Source organism: Limanda limanda, chromosome 16 (assembly GCF_963576545.1).
Source record: "Limanda limanda chromosome 16, fLimLim1.1, whole genome shotgun sequence".
Classification (NCBI taxonomy): domain Eukaryota; kingdom Metazoa; phylum Chordata; class Actinopteri; order Pleuronectiformes; family Pleuronectidae; genus Limanda; species Limanda limanda.
In genome coordinates this window covers 15209733-15235487 of record NC_083651.1, presented here as the reverse complement: position 1 = coordinate 15235487, position 25755 = coordinate 15209733, and the positions used below count along the sequence as shown (strand labels likewise).

General features: G+C 39.7%; 1 protein-coding gene across 1 annotated transcript in view; it reads right to left on the bottom strand.

Moving 5' to 3' along the window:
• Window positions 1–25755, bottom strand: part of LOC133021912 (glypican-6-like) — a 79048-nt gene that overhangs the window by 22297 nt on the left and 30996 nt on the right. The window contains exons 4-6 of the mRNA XM_061088918.1: window positions 21088–21253; window positions 5177–5307; window positions 4373–4516 (exon numbers count right to left, since the gene is read on the bottom strand). Of these exons, the coding sequence (XP_060944901.1) occupies window positions 4373–4516; window positions 5177–5307; window positions 21088–21253 (441 nt within the window). The remainder of the gene's footprint in view (window positions 1–4372; window positions 4517–5176; window positions 5308–21087; window positions 21254–25755) is intronic.

The window sequence follows — 25755 nt, the reverse complement described above, 5'->3', positions numbered from 1 at the left end:
AATAATATTATTAATAGACACAAAACTTTGGTAAGATATGTCAGAACCACATTGCTACTCCTTGAATCATATTAAACCTCATGTATTTTTTGCCAATTCAAATGCATATGGAATGTAAGATCAATTACGTGTATACTTTATGCATCATAACCTCAGGCTATTTAAGTGCGTTTGCTGAAACACTTTAATTTGCCGTTATCGATTAAACACTCGAGGTGCCCCAAGGTAAAACTGCTTCAGAAACACAAGTGGGTGGGCCTGCAGTCTGAATGACCTCTGAGTTCTACATAACCTACAGGGACAATGTATGCATTAGACTCCTACTGGGCCGGACCATTTACTGCTTGTCCCTCCTTCACTGGGTCCATCAAAAGTAAAGACCTAACATAAATGATTATTTTTTAGATGACTACTTTATAGGTACTCCATCTTTTTGTGATGATTAGTTCATCTCTTGTGATCGAGCAGCTTCAGCAGTGGGTTCTGACACATCAATATTCTGCATTCAGAATTGCACTCGCTGTCAGTGTGGTGGCCGCTGAAGGCCGCGGTCTCAGCTGCTGCAGCACCTCAATGGAAACTCATTTAAATGTTTCAAAAGTTTGAAATTGAAGGTTATAACTAGGGCAGCTATGCATTTTCATGGCAGTTTGATGTATGTCCTTACCACGCCTTTGCATGCTTATGTGTGTTAACTGCCAACGTTATACTGTTCGCTGTGTGACAGCTTGAGGTAGACTGCAGCAGGACAAACCAATGTGTGACTTCCAAAACGCATGACCTCAACCAACAAGGAACTGTTACACAATCAGGACAGAATCCGTAGATTGCTCCCTTTGAATCTGGAGTTCAACAATTGATCCTTTCCAGTACCCTAGAGTAGACTTTCCCAAAGGGATGGGTTGTGTGATTCCACAACACCCATTGGATCTAAAAAGAAAAAAACCTTTCTGTTCTATTTCTACAGCGACTGTCTCCAACCAATGAAGAGGCATATCAGCCATTAATGCCCAACAATGTCCAGGTTTTCAGTAACTCAAGGGAGAAGCTCATCCAGACATAGGCACCATGCCACCAAAGAGCTTCTTGACCTGACATGTCACCTCTGCCACAGAAGACATGTTCAGAGAGCCTCAAAGGGCCCTTCAGTAACCCAGGCAACCGAGAACACCTCCAGTCTCGGTCAGCAGCTCTTCTCCCGGACTGAACACAGTCTGCACCAAGCCCTGCTTTCCCCTCCTTCCTTTCCAGAGACTCACCAGAATCTAAACCAAGGTACAAGTTAAAGTGAAGAACGTAGGATTATTGTAAAAATTTAAACCTAGATGGGACACTAAAGGATTTAGGAGATAATGAAAACGGTAGAAAAATTAAGAATATATTGCCCCACACTTTATCTTTCTACTGTGTATGATGAGGTTCTCCAGTTATCAAGACCTGTCAGCAAGTCTTTAAGTGAATTGATAAAAAAATTACTCTGTGTTATATGATTGTATTATTACCTTCTTTGGTTGGAACAGAGACGTAGGAGAGGAGACGATGATATTGTAAAAAAGTTCACAGCTGAAATCTAACTAACATTGCCATTAATAACATAACCGCACAACCACCAGTACACTCCTGTGCTTCAGGGCCGGGTCTAGGCAGGGGCAAGAGGGGGCCTGGCCCCCTCAAATAAATGTTGTGCCCCCTCAAACTAAATCCCAATTTATAATAATAATAATATAATAAAGCACAATGCCCCCTCAAGATTTGTTGCTGCCCCCTCATACATGCCTGTCTAGACCCGGCCCTGCTGTGCTTATTATTTCATCATGAAGTCCGAACTCAGTAACGTTACCTGTCTCAGGTGTTGTTCTTTCTTAGTGGCAATATTTTCAGTATTTAACACATCTTTTTGACAGCTCATTATCGGAAATATCATCCAGAGGTACAGCAAACAAGGAAAACATCGCTGTTGTTTATATATACCCACACATTCATTTCATATATCAGTATATCTATAACTACTGTAATCAACACATTCATATTAACAATATGAAGTGTTCATATCGGAAAGGTGTTCTCAGAGGGATGAACCACAGGGGATTAATCACCTGACTCTGCATTTCCCCTCAGAACATCTTTCATCTAACTTTTTTCTGTTCATTTTTTTGGCTGCAGTAGACAGCACTACTCAGTAAAATGCTCTGATAAAGCCAAAAAACACTTCCTGATATGGAATAGAAAGCCGATGGACATTGTGAAGCAATTAGCTGCGAAAAACACATATTTTTAATGAAAACAGGGAAAGAGATAGTGGAGACAAAAATCTGAGCTTAAATGAGATAAACATCCAGGGGATCAATAAATTATGATAAGTTATACTTATTTAAATGTCAGTGAAGATTTATGGACGGTTTCAAGTGATGCTCTAATGTTAGTGCAACTTAATATGCATTTTGTTGCTATTTTCTTGAAACATTTAAACTCTGAAAACCTTAGTCCTCTATCAATGTAAAAAGTTTCTAAACACATTAACAGACATGTCACAATTTGCAGCTTCCTGTGGCAACACCAGCCTGGATTTGTCGGGGACACGTATATAATGGTATATCCTGCTCTGGTACACCGAGTAATGCAGTTATGGAAAGTCGAAAATAAGCCCCTGTCACCGACCTCCATTTTGCGGGCCTCTCCAAGCAGGCTAATTGCCCAGTTATTCCTGAGTAGTCTGGAGCCCCTACATCGCTGCATTAGCACAGGTGCTGGTTGCATCGCTCCCACACAAGCTCTTCACTGCTCTCCCCTCTGCCTGCTCTCACGCAGGTCACATGTCGATTGGTTGCCTTCCTTGAGGAGCTGACTCTATTAGCTATATGGCAATGAGGGTCTGAGACTGGAATGCGAATGGAATAGATATAGTGGTCGAACCAAGGTTCATGCTCGATCTCCAGGGAGAAATTCTCACTAGCCAAGGACACCATGGCACGTGTTCAATTATCCCTTCGGAGTTTGCAGCTTGACTTACGGTGTTTAACAGCTGATACTCTGATGCCTTAATACACCACAGTGGCCGTTATCAACCTCTGGACAGTTCCCGCTTGAGAGCCCCGGATAAATTAATGGAAAATGCTCCTTCATGGCAAATTCAGAGACAGCGTGTGACACTGAATCCCGTGAGAGATGGAAATTTGACTATAACTGACACTTACCGCTGGGAGTAACAGGTCACAAGGCTGGTTTTTTGAATTTTTTAACTTCCATGATACATTAAACAACACAAGACAAAACAACAGCTGAAATGAGTATAAAATTATGAACCTTACACTGTGTTGCATCGCATTCCAAACAATCCTCTGGTTTGCAGCATAGAGGCAGGGAAACAGAAAGCCTTAATTAATTCAGTGTAGGTGGAAGCAATCGTTGATGGACATACAGAGCTACAAAGGCAAGGGCTCTATATAAAACATCAGAAATATGTGGAGAATGACTTAGGTTGTGTAAAAACATAATTAGTATTGGAAAAAAAAACACAAATAACTCCTTTATTGTTGAGGGATTGCAAGAGCCAGATGGAAACAAAGCTGCTGGTTTGCTAATTATGTATTCATTAAATAAATAACATGTTATTAACCTGCAAGATGGTGCTGCGGCATTTAATTAAGTGTGTTTGAAGCACTGAGGGAGAGACGACCATTCTGCTCCACTGATTTAATACATCTGGTTCTTTTCAAGGGTCAATAATGGAAAATATTTTACGAGGGTTTCTGATAAAAGTAGCTCTAAATACCAACATAACTGAGACGTGGCTTGAAACGATTCCTTTTGAAAGGGGCTAGAGGGGAGAAAGGAAGGGCACCGTGGCTGCAGAGGTAATCCATGATGAGAACTGTCTCTCACCTGAATTGAGCTGTCAGCTCCACGTTGACCTTTACCCCTGATGCAGCATTTCAGGCTTCAAGGTTGTTTGAGATGAAAATCCATGTATCAAGATCCAATCCAGCAAACATACAACTAATCTGATAGAAAATAAAGGCGCGCTTTACAGCAAACAATTGATATGGTCAGCCACGCAAAATCTATCCGTCTATCCGCTTTCATCCCCTTCTCTTCTGTTGTCCGAGTACACAGAGATGAGACGGGCACTGAATGCAGTGCACCGCACCCTTCCACTGCCCTCATGGGGCAAGGCTGTTGATTCGTTAACAAACACAAATCAATAGAGGGGCCTGAACGGAGGACAGGTACAAAGAATTAATTTCCGGCTCCAGGGGGCTTACGGCGGAAAATCACCAGCTTTAATCAACAGTGTCAAGTCAGAAAGACAAATGATGTTTACACTGAAGCGGTGTCTTGCCTGAAAATAGCAGCATGGGCTCTGTCTCCTTACCAGTCTGTCTAGGCTTGTGCCAGCTGCAGTGGTAGGCCGCTCCTCCGGGCTGTACGGCCTGAAGCGGGCGTTGAACACATCCGAAACACCACGGGTAGACCTAGTCATTCCTGCGGGCTTCGGCTGGCCACAACCTTGAAAAACCTGCAATTACAAAAAACATGGGCACCCAATTGTCAGAGGTTTAAATTGCTTTGGATGCGGAAAAAATCGGGGGGGAAATGCTGTTTTGTTAAGGTCCTGTGAAGCACCCCACTGAAGGGCTCTACGTCAAGTTGAGGCAACCACGTTGATAGGTGACTCGACTAGGAGCTGTGACCAGTGCTATTTAAGATGACAGAGTTTAGTTTTTACAGGCCTTTGGGAAAACACCACGTATACTTAAACCATAAACATAAACTGCATCTGTTGCATGGGAAAACCAAGGGAGCATTTAACTTTGAATGAAAACTGGCATCCAAAACTGTGTGGGCAGAAGAAAAAAAAATTCTTCACGACCACCTAGATTTTTTTTTTTCTTCCTGACTCCCATTTTGTGGGCTCAGAAAAATGCAGTAAAACACAGGAAACACATTAACTACTGTTAGTTGAACTCAGATTTCCTGACCAAACTGAAACATATAATTCAAACACAAGACCTAAACTTGGACATAATTAGAACGTGTTGTACTGCACACCTTAGACAGGGCTCAGGGTGGCTTACAGCACACTTCCTCACTGTTCCGCATGTGAGGAGTTGGACTTCCTGAATCTGTCGGAGGTGTTACTTTTGTTCTCCGGGGGGAATAAACCTAAGTGACATACCCTGTAGGAGACCTGGGCACTGTTCTCTTGCATATTCATGATGGCCTCGGAAATCTTGACATCAATAGGCTCCATGACGGATTCAATGTTGAAAGGTCCCTCCAGCCTCTGCGCCACCAGCAGCATGGCATCTGTCATAACAGTGGTAAAAAAGAGGTGGGGTGTTGAAAAGTGGAGGAGGACATGCATCCAGTTAGGAAACAGACACTTACATACAAAATAACCTGTTATATGTCACTTCTTGCTTTTTTGTAACAGCCGGTGCACTGATTTTAATCTACTTCAAAAGTATTCCAAAATTAGTTACACAAGAGAGAACACAGTGCACTACAACTTATGAACATACAATTAAAAGGTAAAACCACATTCCCTTGTTAAGGATTTCACGTTTAGAAATTAACTGAAAATGTGGAAAATGATTAAAGAAAGACAAAAATTATTCCAATCATGCCCACAGATAATACTTTTCTATTGTGATTCTTTGATTCTACACTTTTTTTCCCCCTGTTCCAAATTAAATAGGACAGGGTCTGGACTCATCTTTGCATAAAATAAAAGACATCATTCTGGGCTCTGAGAGATGGTTTTCCATTTTCTGATATATATTTTTTTACAATTTTCTGAAATTTAAAAGATTCAGCTAGAGCACCTACCACTGGCAAGGGACAACAATCCCATTAAATAAAATCAAGCCCCCACACTAAATTACACACACTCGTTGACATCAGTTCCCTTAATGTGCCTGATTGTTTTCATCAAGAGCCATTTACTATTCCCTGAGAAATCAGTGAAAATGTGAAAAAGTTAAAGAAAATTGAAAGAAATCTGCTGCTTTGTACAGATTCCGGACAGATTGAAGTAGTTCTCTCATGTCGCATCCCTCAACTTTCATGAAAATACATTCAGGGATTTTCGCCTCATCCTCCTGACAAACAAATGATCAGTTGGTGCAAACAATAATGTAAATAGTAAAGATTATTTATTGCAACCTTTCACTGGACGTCACATTTCCTAACACTCAACTGTTGTGTCTTCTGATGACTACACAGTAAATTCAATTACCTCTGCCTTCACATCACAGTCCACAAGCACACAATTATGTGGTTCCAGTCCTTCTTGGGGCAAATTCAATTTTTATGTAGATCAATTTAACAAAGTCAACAGAATGTTGTGAGGCTGCATGTAGCGAGTGGTGCCGATGACTCACAGATTTAATAGAACTTCCGAAAGCAGAGCGCTTACTTAAATCGGCTGTGGGCAACGGAAACTAAAAGGTCAACGGCTCATTATTATCCCCCTGTGTGAACACAAGCCAGAAGGCCTTGTTGAACATAAAACACATTCCATTATCATCTCCACTTAGTCCGTTTGTTTTGAACACTTTCAATTAGCACCTGTGATCGCTTCAGAATCTTCTAAATATATAATGTTTATAACTGTGATGGACTTGCACAGCAGCCAAACCCAGCTAGTCAAACATTTACCGGCCGTGTGTGTTTGATTGATATCGCCACGCACCAGTGCTTCTGTGCTGTAAACCCCACAGGTTCTTTGTTAATATGACAAAGTCTTTGTTCTGTGATTTAATGGGGATGCCACGGGGAGTTGGACATCACCAAACCACCAGCTGATCACTGTGTGAGTTTCAGACCCGGAGACAGCCGGTAGACAGTCTGTCAGGAGAGGTCTCTCCATCCACAGACCTCCCAGCATCAGACCTCACCAGCAGGCTGTCATAATGACTCTACAATTGCCTCCTCAGTAAATTAGATCATCCTGTCGTTGGGAGACTACACAGAAACAATAGCATGCCCACGAGTGACTGCTCGTTTGATCGTCACTAAAACACAATAAACAGCTTGTTGTCTTTTGAGCACCTAATATATTCTAATTTTGTGACTGTGTGTGGCTCGAAAATCCCGGGAACTTTTCGTGGTATCGGCCTTAAACTTGCCACGTGTATTGTCAAGAGTCCAAGGAAGTTCAGGATGGACTTTGGTGCTATTTGGACACGCGATACAAACAAAATCAATAAACACGCCCTGGTAATAACTCATCAACGATAGTGACATTGTCGATCAAGACGACAGCACGTTCACGACAACAGGCAAGTTAACGACAGCGGTGACAACAACTGAATCTCCAGTTCAGGGTTTTACGTACTGAGTCGAGCTTCACTGGACTTTGACAAAACCTCTGAACAGCTCTTTGTGCAGCTTCAAGGTTCTGCGTGCTCAGTCTTTATTCGCTGCAGCTCAATTACAGCAGTTCACTTTTACACTTTCAGAAAGACAGCTGCAACCAGCATCACCAGGGAACAAGCAAACAGCCCATTCCACACAGGCAGGTTTAGAACGGGCACCGCACCAGTTTATATAATGTTGCTTGCTGCTTTCATCACGAGAGAATGACACATGCTGATATTTCAGAGAACAGACCAAAGACCAATATAAAAAGACAAGGGACGTGAAACTAAAGCATACTTGAGCGTGTAAGGCAGCCAAAGAGTTAAAGAAGAAATGGGAGATAAATACTTTAGAAGAAGAAAAAAAATCCTAATTACTCGGCTGTTCTTTGACAGCAGACCTGTCCAGATTTTTATTCTTCTGGGACCTGCGATCGCTAATGGCGGAGGAAAAGAGCCGAGAAACATTAGCTCAGCTCTGGCTCCATTTCCTTTCCAATTATGTTGAAGTCCTAGCCTTTGAAGAGCTCTTCTGTTTGTTTACACCGTGGATTGCAAATGGCCTGTGATGCTCACTTAGATTTTAATATAGGTGACGGACTACAGTATGTCCGTGCCAAATGGTTTTCTACTGTCGCCGTTCCATCGCAGCACTGCAACCGTGCTGTGAGGTGTAGATGCCCCAGCGGAGGAAACAGTTGCTTTTGTCTATTATCATTGATGCATATCAGCTGTCATCATGTTCCTCTTGACTCTGAACTGCAATTTAGGCTGAACTTTTCCTCCTTGCCTTTTGTAGCTCCTTAAAAACATAAATTTGAATGTGGTATAGCCACGCAGGCTTCTTTTGAATCTCATTATGATGTAAATGCATGCAGCTGCCTCAGGTACGTCTGCTTACTTTATAACAAACACAAACACATGAGAAAAAAAGCTCAAAAAACTGTCAAGTGCAAATACTGAAAATTTAGGTCAAGGGAGCCAAGTGGGAACAGCTCATATTTCATAATAAGAGAAAAAGAAGAGCGCCTGCAGCATCAGAGGCGATGAAAATCTTTCCCCAAACAATGGTGACTTATCTGCAACTTATCAGATGGGCTCGACAAACAGAGGGAGCTTTATACCTAACAGAGACAGACAAGGGAGAGACAGGAGCAGAGAGAATGAAGACAGAAGAGAGAGAGAGAGAGAGGGGAAAGAGAAGTGGTCCTGACTGGGATCAGTAGGGCTAGGGTACGGACTCGCCCCATGAGGAAGAGGGGCTCCTGCACCACGTGTGAAGAAATGCAGAATTAATGACTCTCATTTACCAAAAGTGCAGAAGTCCAGTCCGCAGTGGCCACGCTGCTACTCTGAGCCAAATGTTCCCAGCATCACTTTCGCAGCACTGCGATAGGCCACTGGCCAGCCGGAGGAAATCTTGTTATCACCATGTCACAGCCATGCAAATAGACCCATCTCGTCCCATTCCGAGCCGAGGTTTTAAAAAATTTAACACAACTGAGATTGCCTCTCAGTGGACTGGATAGAGACATTTAGAGGCTGAACCCCCCCCATGCCATGTGTGTTATTCACATATTGTGTTTCATACTGGAGGTCAATGTTTCACTTTGTGATATGAAACATGCTTATTTGTGCTGTCTGGCTAAACGGCGAACAAAACAAAAAAAGAGAAAAGAAATCTGCAGAGGTAATATTACTCTGGGCTCTGCCTCTTTATCGAGATTGATGTCCACTTAAATTCAGGCTATGTCAGCCGGCGGCAGGCCTCCAGCAGACAAGGACAAATAAGGAAAGTGAGAAAGCCCATCTATGACTCTTTGCCTGTGAAGAGCTGCGCAGGATGAAAAATGGCTCTGGTGTAATTTGGATTCTGTAAAGCATAGCTCATCTGTGGCTCAGTCAACCAGCTAATGGTGCCGTGTGGAATGGTGTGAAAATGGAACGGGAGAAAAGGCATGTTGTCATTTGGCCGCACTTTGTACATAATACGTGTGTGCTTTATATGTGCACAGGCACACAAAGAGACACACATACACGTACAATGAAAAAGATTGAAACTTTAAAGTATTAACGACAATAATACAGATGAGACACATATACCACAAAGAAGAACATTTTCTCGTCGAGCGTTGAAAGCATTTTGAAAATAGTTTTCTCATGAAAAGAGTCCATCTCATATAATAAATAGAAGCTAAATTCCTGCAAGGCTGCTACAGAAGAGCTGGTGATCATGTTGACTATCTTGTCGACCTTCAGCGTATTTTTTAGGCCAGTCAAAGACAAACTGCATATTTTCTATCAATATTTGATATCAATTTCAATCGAGTATAAATATATAAAAAACAAACATACGATTTTTGAGATGTATTTGGCTCTTGCAACAAACTGCTTTTAAAAAGATTGCAGCCACATTTGCAGTATTCACAGGTCTGTCAATTACTTTGTAACCAAAGTGAAATATCTCAAAATCTATTGGATTCATTATTCCCAGAAGATGAATCTCAATGTTTTTAATTATTCATTGACTCTAGCTCTTCTTTGAGTTAGAAATGTTTGTTTCAGAAGCAATTTCTGGCCAACTGTTAAATAAATGGATGTGAAAGTTTTGAACAATATTAAAATATTCTCAGAGGATGACTCTTACTGTCAGAGAGTATAAGATCAATTTATTCATTCATTTCTCAAACCTTTTAGAGGCATTTTATCTCATTTAATTATCAAAATAAATATCTCCTCTTCTACAACATTGACTTTCTAAACATTTACTAGCGGTTTCTTACAGCTTCTCTGGTTTCCAAACAATCTATTCTCAGTTTTCAGTCTCCTGATTTCCCCCCTACCGCCACAACAAGGGTTCAATTTGGTGTTTTGAGTGAAAGTCAGATTTTCATGAAAATTTGAGACATAATTTTAAGCCCCCTTTAGGTTTTAGGATCAACAGACCTGTGTAAAACATTCTGTTGACATGTGTACTAACATTTTTAAAAATGTTTCCAACAACATTTAGACCCAGAGAAATCCACAATTTTACTAAAGGTAATAGGACGTTTCATTTTGCACGCCTTTTAATTGCGTCATCTTCACTTTGCCTGTTGCTGCTACAGCTGTCACTGTTTGTATTGGTCACGATCATTCAATGCCGTTTTCCACTTAAAGTACATAAAACTTGAATTTATCATTATCCGTGAATATGATATGCACATGAGTAGAGTATTTTCATTGACTATAGAGGTGAAAACTACAACTCCCAAGATCCCTCGCTACTTCATCAAACTTGTTATTTTGCCATTGTTTTGAGTAAGAGACCCCTAGCATCCGAAGTGCCATATTTTACGTTTAATTTGAGTAACTTTGGTGAGTCCTGATCGGATTAGAATGCTAACTGTTGAAGCACAAATAAGGAACAAAGTAAATTTTACCTGCTAAAAATCAGCGGCTTTTGCAGGTAATTTATGACCATGTTGGCATTTAACTGGACACCGGCCGGAGACTCTCTGTTCTGTTTAAAAATAAAACATGACTCATGCATCACCGTTCTTTTTCCATTACTCCTGAACAGAGACGTGATGATAACACACACACACTGACAGACAGCTGCACAGTAAGCGTGGAACTTAATGCTAAACCCATGCTAGAGCAACACTGCTGCTGCACTGCACTGCTAATGAAACTGAGCAGCAAAATCCAATAATGAGCCGTTCACAAGCACGCCGTCATCACATGGTGTTATTAATGGAGCTTGAGGTGTCACGTAATTTAAAGAAATCGACCCCCAGGCCTCCAGTAGCCTTCCTCGCTTGCACTTTGAAACCCGAGTGTCAGCGGAGCACTTCACCGTGATCCGTACCAGCTGAACAGGCGAGCAGCTCCGGGCAAACCCAACGAGGGGCCTCGCTGCTCGTAAACACTCTGGAGAGAATCGTTCCTCTCTCTCTTCGCCAAGTTTCCCTCTCTCTGCAGATTCATAACTGCACAGGTGGGAAGAGAATCTGTAATTAGATCCGCTCAACTGACTGAGAGCAATTAGACGGAGCGAGGAACTACGAGACAAAGAGGAAATGAACGTTGTAGATACAGATGCGTTTGCGTGTGAAACAGAGAGAGGGAGCAACGCTTCACCTGGTGCGGTCGTGTAAAGGAGCACAGTGTGTTCTATATTTGTCTGTCTGTAAACGGGCGATGTCGACTGGGTCTATAATGTTCCAGTGATAACTTCACGTTTTCAAGTCTACAGTTTTCTTGCAGCTGGCACCATTAATCTCCCATCTAAATTCATCGCCAATAGACCAATGAAAAAAACATGTGTATTATTTTATGTATTAGATTTACTAGATATAATCTTATTCCCATTCACAAGCATTTAGCTTGTCAGGCACTTTCTCAAGCTATTTTCATCGACCATTTTTCAGCATGAGCAGAAAAGTGTGTTTTGCATAATTTTCACATACATCCTGAAGCTCGGCCTGTCCAGGGTGTAGCCCGCCTCTCGCCCCAATGTCAGGAGGGATTGTAGCCCCCTCCCACATGACCCTCGAAGGATGAGCAGTATAAATAATGGATGGAGGGATATTTGACTGATGGATGGATGGATAGAACATCTAGTTACAAAAGTAGACGGCTCAACTTATTCCAAAAGTAAGACCAATTTATTGGACAATTTTTTTTTCTAAACCGCTCCCTTCACTGACTGAAACTTATTACAAAATGAGCAGGGTACTTTAAAAAATACAAATGAAGAGATCAGTTTTTTCAAGTCATCTTAATAATTCATCAGATTTAAATTACTTCATTACGTTAAAAGCTCCCAAAGGTCCAGTTTTAGTAGACTGACAATAAAAAACTTAAATGCGACTGCCAGGATAGAGATCCTATATTGATCTGAATAATTCAGACAGCTGAAGCCTGACGTTGGCTTTAACTGAACTTTAAGGAATAATTCATCATTTTGAGAAATACCCTTATTCACAGGTAGTAAGCTTAGCATAAAGACTGGGACCCGAAAGAACAGCCCTGTTCAACAAGTTCACTAACCCACACATCATATATTTTTACTTTAATCCATATAAAAAGAAAGTGTATAAATGGCAATACATGTTTTGCAGGTGTCTATAAGCTGGAGTGCAGGTTGCCAGGAAACTGGCAGGAACTCCGTAAAGTAACTGCCCACAGAAGACTGTGGATTTGACCCAATCTTTAACAATGTATACGGTATCATTTCATGGTCAGTACATCGGGAGCATGTAATAACTAACTTCTCATAAAAATCATAGGCAGACTGCTGCACTCGTATTAAAAAAACGTCAACGTACTCATGGAATACTGTTAAACAAGTGAGCCATATTTTAAGAGCGCCTGGCTTCTGAGTGAAAGAAAAATCATCAACATTTTAGCAGGTTCAGTGGAAGCATATTAAAGTCTGTTTTTTTAAACTAAATATAAAGTTTTTCTGCTTATTCCAATAAGTTATCAGGTCATTTGTAGTTGCTCTGTTATCACATTAAATGTTTTAAACAAGCACCTCTTTGTATTTTACAGGATATTTTCAGTGCTGGCAGACGGGATATTTTCTTTTACTGTGGTGCTTTGTATTTACTTAACCTATTGCCCACGGGTGGTGAAACAAGCTGAAAAGATTAGACAGTGCAAACAACTATTAAAAATCCATTTAACTTTAGGTGTGGGTGAAATGGCTTTTGGGCACCGCTGTTCTAAATCATTGATCTTCAAAAACATATATCCTCTGGACCGACGGAAATTCAGAAATTCACAAGCTATTTTGCAGACATACTTGATGCAAATTTCGATTTATACCGGAGAGAAGGTGAAGACAGTGATCGGAGTCATCTGAGATATTCAGTAAAATTCTTTTACATGTGGGTGTTTCAAGTCTTGGAGCCTGACATGCAAACTAAATATAATCGCCCATAGCTTAGTACGAGAGTTGAAGCTCTAATGTTTTAAATCCACTGTAGCTCTGATGTCAATGTGATGATATTTATTACACAAATATCAGATCTGTGTTTTCTTTCCTCAGAGGCAATTATACAGAAGAAGCAAAGCTTGAAGGTTCATCAAGAGATCTGTCGACAATCATAGAAATGTCATGACAATGTGTTAGGGTTAAAAGCTGCACTGGAATATAATGCTGATTAAAAGTGGCTTAAGGGTCAAGAAGCTTAGAGCTGATTAATGATTAATTTCTTCTCTGTCTTCGCCTGTTATATTATCACTAAAATGTATTATTTCCTGTGCTGGAATGTAGTTAGGACATTTACTTAGGTATTGTCGTTAAGTAACAAAATGTGTTGTACCTAATGACAAAGATGAGATGAAAGTATTTGAACATTTTGTTTTCATGCTTCTTCATAGTTTTCCTTCATCAACAATATTTGACAAATTTTTATTCAACTGAGGTTCCAATACAAGCATTAAACATGCATTGGGCTGAAAATGGCTTTGGTAAGTTCACCAATCTATATGTACCAATCAGCTACCACGTCTTTAAACCATAAAAGTTTCACCCAAATCAAACTGTGATTTTCTTTTCACAGTAATCACTTGAAAACAAAACAGCAGTTGCACAGTACTGCCACTGGCAAGTGCCGTTTTCAGAGCAAGAAGAAGGAGTGATTCCCGCTAGTGAAGCTTGCATTCGCCAGTGCTAACTGCAATTGAATTTATTAATATTTCTCAGTGGGAAGTCAAGGGTTTGAAGGGGTGGCAATAGTGTAGCTAATAATAGAAAATATGCAAAGCCTTTATCAAGAAGTGAGAAATGATAACGGAACATCTCGAGTGTTAAGTAAAGGATCTGAATTCTTAATTAATCAGTGATTATTTCATGTCGCAGGTTAATCATGGCTCTCACCATTCACAGTGACTCAGGTCTCCTTTCACAGTTACATCTCATAAGTACCAATTGATTCAATGGACTCTCTCTCTCTCTCTCTCTCTCTCTCTCTCTCTCTCTCTCTCTCTCTCTCTCTCTCTCAGATCAGTTGCAGAGTGGATTAAATGTATTTAAATCATTAATAAAACTCAACTCAATTCATTTTCTATTCTATTCTGGTTGCAGTAATGTCTGTCGATAAAGGATATGTGTTGTTAGAACCACATTCAACATTAAGCAAATGTTTCAAATATCAAGTCACTAGATTCCCTTAATTATAGTGAAGTTCAAATGTGTGAGAAACAGAATATTAGTGTGTGATCGATGCTGGTAAAAGCACAAAATTCAAAACTCTTCCTCACTCTCGTGAGCAGGCAAATTCTTTGGTCTGTGTGTGGTCCGACTGTCCACTCCCTGTGTGTTAGGGAAGGTTATTTTCCAGGCGATATTTTATTCATGAGGAATTTTTCACACAGGGAAGAATACGTTTCGCTGGCTTCAATTTTCATAAACAGTGAGGTTGTTGCTGGCTCCGGTTGCCGAGTGAAACAAATCACCTAATTAAAAAGGAATGAGCAGATATAATCGATGCAGATCACTTGCATTGTGGTGACACGTCTCTCCGGAGAGAGCGGTAACAGCCTGTAAACACCAATCCGACAAGAGTACAAATAACGCTGCGTCACACTTAAAAAATGGAGCCAACAGCAGGTCTGAATATTGTGATCCACTGATGTCAAGTATGTTTCAGAACAAAGAAAATAAGAAAATACATCGGGGTGTAAACTACAGCGGACAATATTTACCACCTCGTCGTGTGACTGATACTCGAATTACCAGAGAGGAAGAGGAAATGGATTTTTGCCGACAGCTTGATAAACAACATTGAAAACGGTTAATAACAGTCTGCGTCAGAACATTACAAAAAAGAACAGAGGACCAGGAGCAGGTTTCTTTTCAACAACGACACAAATCAAAACAGACCGTCAAGGCGATCATCTCCAAGCAGACACGCGGTGATTTATGCAGAGAGAGTGATGCTCCGTTTATCTCCCAGGGTTTGCTGTGTGGGGCCTAATTATGTTTAGTGCCGATTTCTCAGGTGCAGGGAACAGACTGACAGCTGTTCATCAGCAGCTCCGTGCTAAAGATAATTCTCGTAGTAAAAAATCTAAGCGCACTCTTCATCTCATCAAATTGCACATATGGAAATGCAACGTTATGGAGTGCATCAAAAGAATAATACAAATTCACTTCTAAATCAAATTATGGTATATGCAGTCATTTTATTGCAATAATTAATAAAACACACAGCTTAAAAATGTTTTTTATAAGCATCTGTTTTCATAATTAATGCGCCGAGCCAGTCTAGTGATTAGGAGCAGAATGGGGAGAGAGGTCAGGGAGGATTTGTTCTCCAGTGGGAACGAATGGATTAGAGAGTGGCTACTCAGCAGAGCACATTTAATCTACTCTATGGCTCCATTTAGCTTATGTTTACGTTACATTATTCCCGTTTTAGCTGCTGCGGGAACAAAAAGATGCACTGTATGTATCACATGAATACAAATGCAGAGGGATGATGTGATTTGGGGGGGCAATTTCTCCGTCATTTATGCTTCACTGGTCTCAACAACAAACAATTAATTTCTGAGAAAACTGGAACATTACAGCAGACTGTTGAACCATCACTGATTTTCTTCTACAGGCAAAACAAAAAGAAAGAAAAAGAAATTCAGGGACATTTTCGAGACACTTCACTTTCCCACATCTGTTAGCCGTGCAGCTGTTCTTAACCCACATGTCTAGTTAAGTTTCTCTGGCAGTGCCACAACACTCCGGGTTCCTTTCACACTCATATAATGGATACATGAGGGTGAGAACTTAGTTATTGTGAAGTGGTGTCAGTACTTTTTATTCAAGTTCAGTCGCAGGTTTCAATCTATTTACTCAAAGGGTGTTGTTTCCAGTGGAAGTCATGCAATGAGAAGCAATGAGGAAAAAAAATCATTGCTATCAGGGGCACAGCCTCCAGATTTAAGGGGTTTATTAGTCTTTGGCTGGATAAATCTCCACCTCTCCAATATCTGGTCATCTCTGGTCAGTGGAGCAAGTATATGATGTCGGTGTGAATGGATGCCACAGAATTAAAGTCTGTTTCAGCAATGCAGGACCCTCAGATGTTTCCACCAATCTTCATCAAGCCAAATATGTACTCTCTTTAAGTAACTATGCCACTTACCTACACTATGGCAAACATCAAATTGCACAGACCCTAAGAAATCAGTCCCCTAAATATGCCTAGTTTATTATTATTTACATCAAGATCCATGAATCCTTTTCTGGGAAAACAGTAAAATTGTCAAAAAATGTCAAAGATGATGTCTAATAACCGTCATCATTTCTGTTGTTCCCTCATAGTTGAATGCACTTATTGTGAAGGAGCTCTATTGCACTTCTGTCCATCCTGGGAGAGGGAGCCCTCACATGTGGCTCTCGAAGATTTCTACGTTCTGTATCCCCTGTAAAATATTGATATCATAGTTTTTCCTTACTCTTGTTGAAGATTAAGGGCAGAGGATGTCACACCTATGAGACAAATTGTGATTTGTGAATATGGGCTATACAGATCAAATTTGATTGATGGTTGACTTATTGTAAGTCGCTTTGGATAAAAGCGCCAGCTAAATGAAATGTAATAGAAATGTAATGAAATTATTCTGACCCCTGCTGCAGATCTGACCCTACATTTAATGGGTTCTTCCCTGACATATACCACGTCCTTCCACCAAGTTCCGTAGTAATCTGTCCAACAGTTTTTACGTAATTTTGCTTACCAGCAAAAAAACAAATCAATGAACACAAGGTCTGAGGTGAAAACATAACCTCCTTGGTGGAGGAAGGCTAATAATGTAATATATCCTGCTTTATTTGACCACCGCACAAAAAACGTGGTCAAGATGAATAAAAGGCACGTCTGAAATATAACATTTAATTTGTAAATCAGGATTCATACTAACATACTCCTGATGCATATGGCTTATTACACATTACACTGATCGGACTCTCTGTGAAAGATCGTTCCTGACAATTTAACTCCCATGGCCGAGTCAATACCTCTTTTGTGGTTAGACCTTAAGCTAGTTGGAAAATCTTTCATCCCATAATGAGCATGAAATGTCAGCGCCAAAAGATATAGAGCTGGCATTTCTCACAGAGGAACAATAATCCAATTGACAAGAGCTCTGATAAAGACAGAACGAACGTCGCCCCGGGATGGATGGCAGACATGAGAAGATGTCACACCGAAGAGGAGCTGTGTCCACATTTTAATTATTAATTGGTTTGTTAGTGGGGTCAATTTAGACACATGGTTGGACCAACTTGAAACTAATACTTCAATTGGTAAAACATAAATAAATTTTTTTCAAATTAAGTCGTCAATTATGTTTTCATAACTTGTCAACTATGATTTGAACAAATTTAATTCATTTGTGAAGGTTTTTTTTATGTTGGTCCAACAATTTATTGAATATTTATTTTATACAGAAAGAGGGATTGTACAATGAATTTATATAAATTCTAGTAGAGACACAGTTTTCTCATGCAGTCCAAAGACATGTAATCAAGGTGAAATGACTGTCACACGATAACTGGCTTTGAGATCGAAAAGAGATTGTTTTTGTAATATTTATTCAGACAAACATTAGAACAGACGGATGCTGCTTTGCCTGTTGAATCTGTACTTAACGGACGTGCCGTTACGGCTTGGGATGGAGCCATGTTTACTTTGTGGATTGTTGAATGTAAGCTCTGACAGGTGTTTCTTAGCAACCAATGTTGTACACTAGTGGGACTTTAAGAGGCAATAGTCGCCATGCAGCATTTTATGTAGCCATAGTCTTACGCTTGTGGTTGTTATGAGCTTTGGATTACAATTAACTTAAATTCAATTAATTTAAATAGGATGAACTTAATTTAAAATCTCCGAAATATTTTCTATTTATCTGTATAATATATGGAATAATGTAGAAATAAAATAGAAGTACAAAGTAAAACCATTGAGATCTTCATGTGGAATGGTGAGATGGTTGAACATATAATTTGATCATTTTCCGACGGATGTGATGTGACTGTTAATAGATAAAGCAAATCTGTGTTGTGATACGATGCCACAAATAACACAATAAATTCAGGAAAAACTCAAATCTGGAAAGATCTATTGAGGCAGCTTGTCATGTGTTTGCCTGGATGAACAAAACAACAAATCCTCACAAATCAAAATGATAATTTCACAAAACATCCTGGGATAAAGTGTCGGTTTTAAAGACAAACAAGCATCAAGCTGTTATTTCACATTCGTCAGTTGGGTTTATAATGTTTAACCACACCACTTTTTGAGCACAAAAAATACTGGAAGCCACTTTGGGATTCTATTTTTATTTAACAAACTACCTATGCATCGTTCAAATAACACATGTCCAGCCCTGACAATCTGCACCAGCGGATTCTACTGGGCTTAGCTCCGATAAGTCTTCACTTTTGTTTCCACTTGTGAGAATACAATGATCCACTGGAAGACTGAGTATAAAAAAAGAAAAAGTCTGAGAGAGCATGGTGGGATTTACATACGCTGTGTGGCCGTTCAGGTATTGACGGGTTGATTAATGTGGCTTCCACGACACAACCCGAGCCGGCATCTGTCAGTCTTGACGTTTCTCCTGCCGCACTGCAGCTGCTCGGCCCGGCGCTCGCCGATCACGCTGAACCGTTCGGGCCACCGTGGAAAATACGTAAAACAGATCTGCTTCACGACGCACAGCGTGGACAGGCCTGCTAATGTTGTTTTCTTTGCTGCCTGACACGCAATGAACGATCACACAAATGAACTGTCAGATATAATGCATAGTATAAACAGTATTGCATTATATAATCGTAGTAATCTGTTAAGGCTGGGCTTTTTCGTTTGTTTTGCAAACCTGCCACTGACCTAATAAATTATTACAAATACATAGTGTGTTGTAAAGTGATCTGCGCCTATAAACATAAAAAATATATATAAAAGAAAAAAGTATGAAGGATTTTCTTATACTGAGATTTAATGTGCAATCAATCAATGAAGGGACTTTCTTATACTGAAGAAATTCCCTTATATTTTCCTTCATGTAATTGCTCATTTTTAGACCTCCCTGTTGCTGATTCTACTCTTACTGTCTACTTCAAAGTCTACATGTTTACATTAATTAGGTACTTTTGTATCTTTTAAGAGTCATTAAGATACATTTATTATAATAAAAACAAATCAAATCACTCCTTACAACATTAAAAAAGTTGGTGCTGCAAATCCAACCCGAGGCTCTTTGCAGCTTTTTATACTTAACTTTGTCTCTTTAATTGTACTTTAAAACATCAGCACTTCTTAGTTAAAACCTCTAAATCTCTCCTCTCCTGCCCATTCTTCTTTGCTCACCCCCGCCGGTCGAGGATCGCCGCCCACACTGAGTCTGGTTCTACTGGAGGTTTCTTCCAGCTAATGAGGGAGTTTTGTAAAGTGCCTTGAGACAATGTATATTATGATTGATGTATTGAATTAAATCAAAATTTCCTCATCAACAGTCCATATGAGATTTCAGTGTATTCTTTCCCACCTATTTTTTAAGCAGCAGCCACAGCTCACATTTATGTTTCCCTCATCAGTCTATAATCACTTTCTCTCTGTCACTGCTCCAGTTCAATCCTGGAGGATGAGCTTATTCGGCTGACAGCAGAAAACATCTGTGTGACACACTTTTATTAAATATTAAACAAATATATAAATATTCCATTCACGTTTGTAGTCTTTGTCTCTGAGCCGAACAAGTTCCCAATGAACGTCTCTTTACAGAACTAGACACTCCCTGCGGTGCTCTTCTGCCCTATTACATGTCCCCGTTTGGCCCAGCAGGAGAGAAGATCACATGAATGGAATCATTTCATGCAGGAAAATGTTGATACAAGAACAAAAATAAAGAAGCTTCGCCGAGGGCCCATGTGTCAATGAAACTGTTAAAATATGATAACGACACAGCTTTAGCTGTAAACTAAATACAGATGGTAACGCTCTAATACGCTCTATAATATATTGAGACTTATCCTGACAACTTATAAGGTTTAAGAAACAATTTAAACCACTTTTTACATTTTATTTATCATATCAATAATTAAGCTTAAATTGAGAAGGAAAAACTCATGTATTACTGCATTGTTTATTCTTTAAAATAAGATTGCTACTGACCAACTGATAAAACAGTGGGGCTTAACAAAGACAATAATTTGGAGCGTTCATACCGAATTTTGAAACTTGAATTATTCGCAAAGTCAGTTAGTTAAACTGAAACCACTTAAACTAATAACTATCATTCATGAAGTAAAAAGTACTGAAATGCTTTATAATCTATGGTATTAAAATACAAATGTTGAATTCAATTTCAAATTATTACAGTCTTTATGAAGGATTTCATTCGAATTCAGTTACTCGTGCTATGAACTGCCTTCAATGTTGTACTGTGTCGGCTCAAAACATGCAGCTTATTCAACTCATGCTTTTATTGGTACAGTTTTAAAGTAATTAATTTTATTTTCTGGACTCGGCCAGCAATTAAAAAATGCAACACTGGAAATCAGCAAATGCTCGGATGGTGAAGGTGAACGAACTTAATCTATGAATATGCCTCATTATTGTGAGTGCTCATACAATGTGATATTCTGCGCTTCTTTCCCTAATCAAACACATGTGTTATAAAGCCACACAACCCGAGATAAACACACAGAAAAAGAAACATCGATAAGACTCACCAATGTACTGGTTCCACTCTGGATCCAGGTCCGCCTGATTGGCCAGGCAGCCCTTCATGACATTCAGGCAGTAGTTCTTACAGGGTTTAACTGCTGGCATGCCCTGACAAAAAGGGCAGTAAAGCATCTTTGTCAGCGCTCGCATACAAGCTGGGGTGCTGCTGACCTGCAGGGACACAGAGTGGGACAGCGCTCATTAGCATCTGGGCAGCTCCAATGAAACACATCATCATTTTAACCATCTTATGTCATTTTTCGTTAAACGGAATTTGAATTTCGAATGAGCCATTTGTTCAGAGAAGTCAAATACAGTATGTAAACTTTTCTAAAGTTTTATCTGGAGATGTTCCAATACCAACGCCAGTCATCAGTTCCGACTGACCTGTCGGAGATTTCAGGTACAGACCCACAGAGGCAGAATACCTGAAGAAGCCTCTTGGATGAGGGAAGAAACTCTTCAAGAAACACAAACAAGTCCGATTGCCTATGTACACTGGTACAGCTTCTGAAGAGCTGCTTAAGTACGTCATGAATCTTGTTACCTTTGAAAATGCACTGGTATCGGCACGCCTTTTTTTTTACGTATAGTCCAGGAAACAGAATTGGTTACAGGAAATGGAAAATGGAATTGGAACATCACTTAATTTATCAGAAAACTGCTGTTGTTTATTCTACACATTCAGAAAGAAAAGAGTGAGTTCCATCCGTCCAAAACACGTTGCATGCAGTCACTGTCAATCACAGCCTGTGAGATTATTGTCAGTGAATTTGCCCTGAATTATAAAATAAATATTTATTCGCTGCCTCTCCTGCCAGAATTAGCTGTCAAACATTTTGCTCTTCAAATATTCATCTTTCTATATTTAATTTTTCATTCCCCCCTAATTTCACAAACAAAAAACCACATGACGTTATTGTGTGACAGCTGGAGACTGAAGAGTCAGTCTGTGGAGACTAAATAGCTTGAAACGACACAGGGGAAACCATAAACATGCAGAGGAATGACTTGTCCCCTCGTTCAGGTTCTCTACTTGCTAAGAGTGAGTAAGGATCAAGTGTTGAAGAATGTTGGAGATATTGTAAAAATCCTGTTAGATCAATGTTTGATTGGAGCTTCATTCAGGACACACTGTGAGATCGAAGAAATAACCACAGACTAGACCAGAGGCCGACGATCTTATTAGTGTTGTGTGAGCCAGTACAGTGGTATTTTTAGACAGCAAACTCAAACTTGACTGTGTGACCCACTAAAACAGACTTTATTACATGATTTCCAAAGAGCAGCACTCAACAGTCCCACTGTAAACACTTGAGTACTTGCACCCTCGAAGACCTGTCAAAAGGTTTGGAAAGTTTTTCTTTCTGTGTTCCATGAAGCACCAACAAGCATTTTATCAAACCTTTAAAAGCGTCGCCCTGACACTTCTTAATGTCTCATTTCCTCAAGACAATAAAATCTAAAACCGGTGCAATAACACTGTGGTGTTAAGGGAAAAAATGCACCATAAATTTTTGGTGACATCTTACTAAAGAGAATTATAGCAATTTGTGAATCTCTTTAAAAAAACAAGGTGTTGTATCAAGGATGAAGAAGCTTTTTCCTCTTATCTGCTTTAACAAGACTGGTTATCCAGGTTTGAGTCAGTCAGTCTTGGGAGGAACGTTTGCATGGGTCAGTTTGGAGAAGAATAAGTACAAGTCCTTCCACCTTAATGATCATAGGCAGTTTGGCCCTATAACCACAGATATGTATAAGAACTTTGGTAAAAGTCAGATATTTTCCAGACAACTGGCGGGAAAAACTCAGACAATTTCAGACATATTCTCACATACAGCCCCTCTGGGAAATTAGCCTAGAATATCTGTCCATGTCTGAGAAGCAGGGGTTCCAGACCTTTGTCATCATGGTCACATTGACAGGGAGTTAGGGTTGCTGTCTTAGTTTTATTAAATCAGAACTTTAATGCTCTATGTGCTACATACACTACCCTTATCCATTGCTACCACGATTATTTCTACCTAGAGGTTGACTAATAATAAAACCTTTGGTCGTAACAAGCTGCAGGCGACCTGTAAGGTTGTTTTTTTAGAGGAAGGCTGTTTACATTTTTTCTCCAAAAGGCCCAAATGCAAAATGATTCTTCTCATAATATTTTGTCATGCATCATTCGACCTTTATGACTTCCAATCTATGTTTCACATGCTGCTCCAGTTTTCCCACCAAAGGTTTTCCGTGGGTTTAAATTCAGGGACTGAGGCGGCAAATCAAGGACATTCCAGAAACAATTCCCGGAACTTACTGTCTTACACCTCCAGTGATTACAAAGCTTCTATTTCAAACTAAGAGCACCATAATCTTCTTCAAAATGTCTTTCTATTTCTAAGAATCCATGATGCCAGTGACACAGTCAAAGTTTAAACCACTTCCTGGAGCGAAACAAAAATCACCCCCATAACAGGATGGACCTTGTGTGTTCATGCTGGACTTCTGGGATGTTCTTCAGGTCAGGTCTTGTTTTGGCAAATGCTCTATCCAAACAAAGTGCTGATCCAAACAGTTGCAGTTCGGTTCAACTCCAACAACAATGCAACTTTTTCTTGCATATTCCAGCTAAGTTTTTATATGAGACAAAGTAAGTTCTTGTTGAAATGATAGTCTTTCCTGCCTTCTTTGGCAGTAATTGAAGGTTTTTATCAGATGCTGCTTTCAAATGTCTGATTCTTCCCGGAGAAGTTTTGCTCTTTCTTACGAGCTAAGGATGGTTTTCCTGCTGAAACATACTTTTTAAACTTGTGTATCCTGCTGCAAAACATGTTTCTTGGAAATCGTCCTGCAACATTTTTTGGACCTGGATTTACATCTCAAAGGCTTTAGTGTGATTTACAACAATCTGCTGGTCATACAAACAAGTGATTTAAAAACACCTTTATTGGATATTGGTTTAATTATTATGATTGGTCTGTATTGTAATGTGTTGTCCCAGCTAGGGTTGCAAAGTTCCGGGAATATTCAAAGTTGGAAACTTTCCATGGGAATTAACGGGAATTACCGGGAATTAACGGGAATATACGGGAATTAACGGGAGTTAACGGGAATTAATGGGAATAAACTGGAAAAGTTGTGGGTAATTTATACTAACTGTATTTACCTTGTCTTATACAGACATAAATATAAACATTTTGTTGTGTCATAGGCTGATTTGAGCCCTGAGGAAACTTTGTGCACTTGACTATATGCTTCTGCATCGTTGTGTCATTCTTAACATAGGTCTTTGCACAGTATTTGCAAATGAACACAGCCTTTCCTTCTACATTGGATGGGGAGAAATGTCTCCACACATGAGAGAGTGCACGTGGCATTGTTCTGTAGAATAAGATGAGAAAAAAGTTTGTAAAAAAACACTAATGCAATGCCAGAGATATAAATAGTTAGCCAAACAATTGGAATAGTCTGTAAAAATATTTTACAATTGATGGATAAATTAATGGAAATAGGCTAGATGAACAGATGAACAATCCTCAATCAGCATGCTAATATATTTTCCTCAGTAATATCATGGAAACTTACCTGACTAGTCCTGCACACTACAGCAGGCCTCAATAGCCCTGCTGTAGAGGGAAGGATGCTGGGAGTTATCTGTGCATGTGATGGAAGAATGCACAGTGGAGGGTTGAAACTCAACGTGCAGCGTGTGCTGCATTCCATACATCTTTAAAATAGAGTTTTGAATGATGTTTTTATTGCTCAGCGCTTAATTTGCATAGTTTTATTTTTTTCAAAATTCCCAAAATTCCCGAGCTTAATATTCCCGTGGAAAGTTTCCGGAAAGTTTTCGGAAATTTACCGGAAACTTTCCACCCCTTTGCAACCCTAGTCCCAGCAGTATTATTATGTCAGTTAACTCCTGGGATGTGAGATTACACTTTTTATAAAACACTTCTCAAAGTATAAATAACAAAAGTTACAAATTAATTAAGAATGCAATGACACTTTAAACAATAAAGCATAAGCCATTATAATAATTAAATTATCATGCACTATAAATAATGATTAACAACAGCAGCAACGAGGGGAAGGAACTAATTAACAATTTAATTTTTTTCGATAAAACACTGTCTATGCATCCATTGGATACCTTGCTATCTTCCTACAGTGAGTGTATACAGATAATAAATGTATCTATTTAGTAACCAATAAGAGATTACAATTCTACCATTCAAAAACTAGACAAATAATGATAAGATTTTAATCACTTTGGATAAACAGAGGCAGATGCACTGTTTGGGAAATGATCCAGAATAACTTCCAGCTTTGTTTGTGAGACACAAACTCCTGATACAAAAATCTGCTCACACAAAACTCTGCCCGGTTTTTGTGTTTTGTCTCTTAAGCTGCAAAGAGAAATAAAGTAATATATCCTCTGCCTGTATTCAATATACACTCGTATATCCCAGCAGCAATAAGCATGGATGTCACATCTAAGTGACGCAGTGCAACAAACCCCCTCTAGCAGGGTGTCTTATTCCATTATGCTTACACCCAATCCCTCATGACGAGTTTATACCCTGGGGATCAAAGGGTTGCGGTCCCAGACACATGACCTGGATCTCAGGTCCCACTGAAATGTCAAAAGGTGACGCTGGGACATGCTGGCATGTACGAAACGC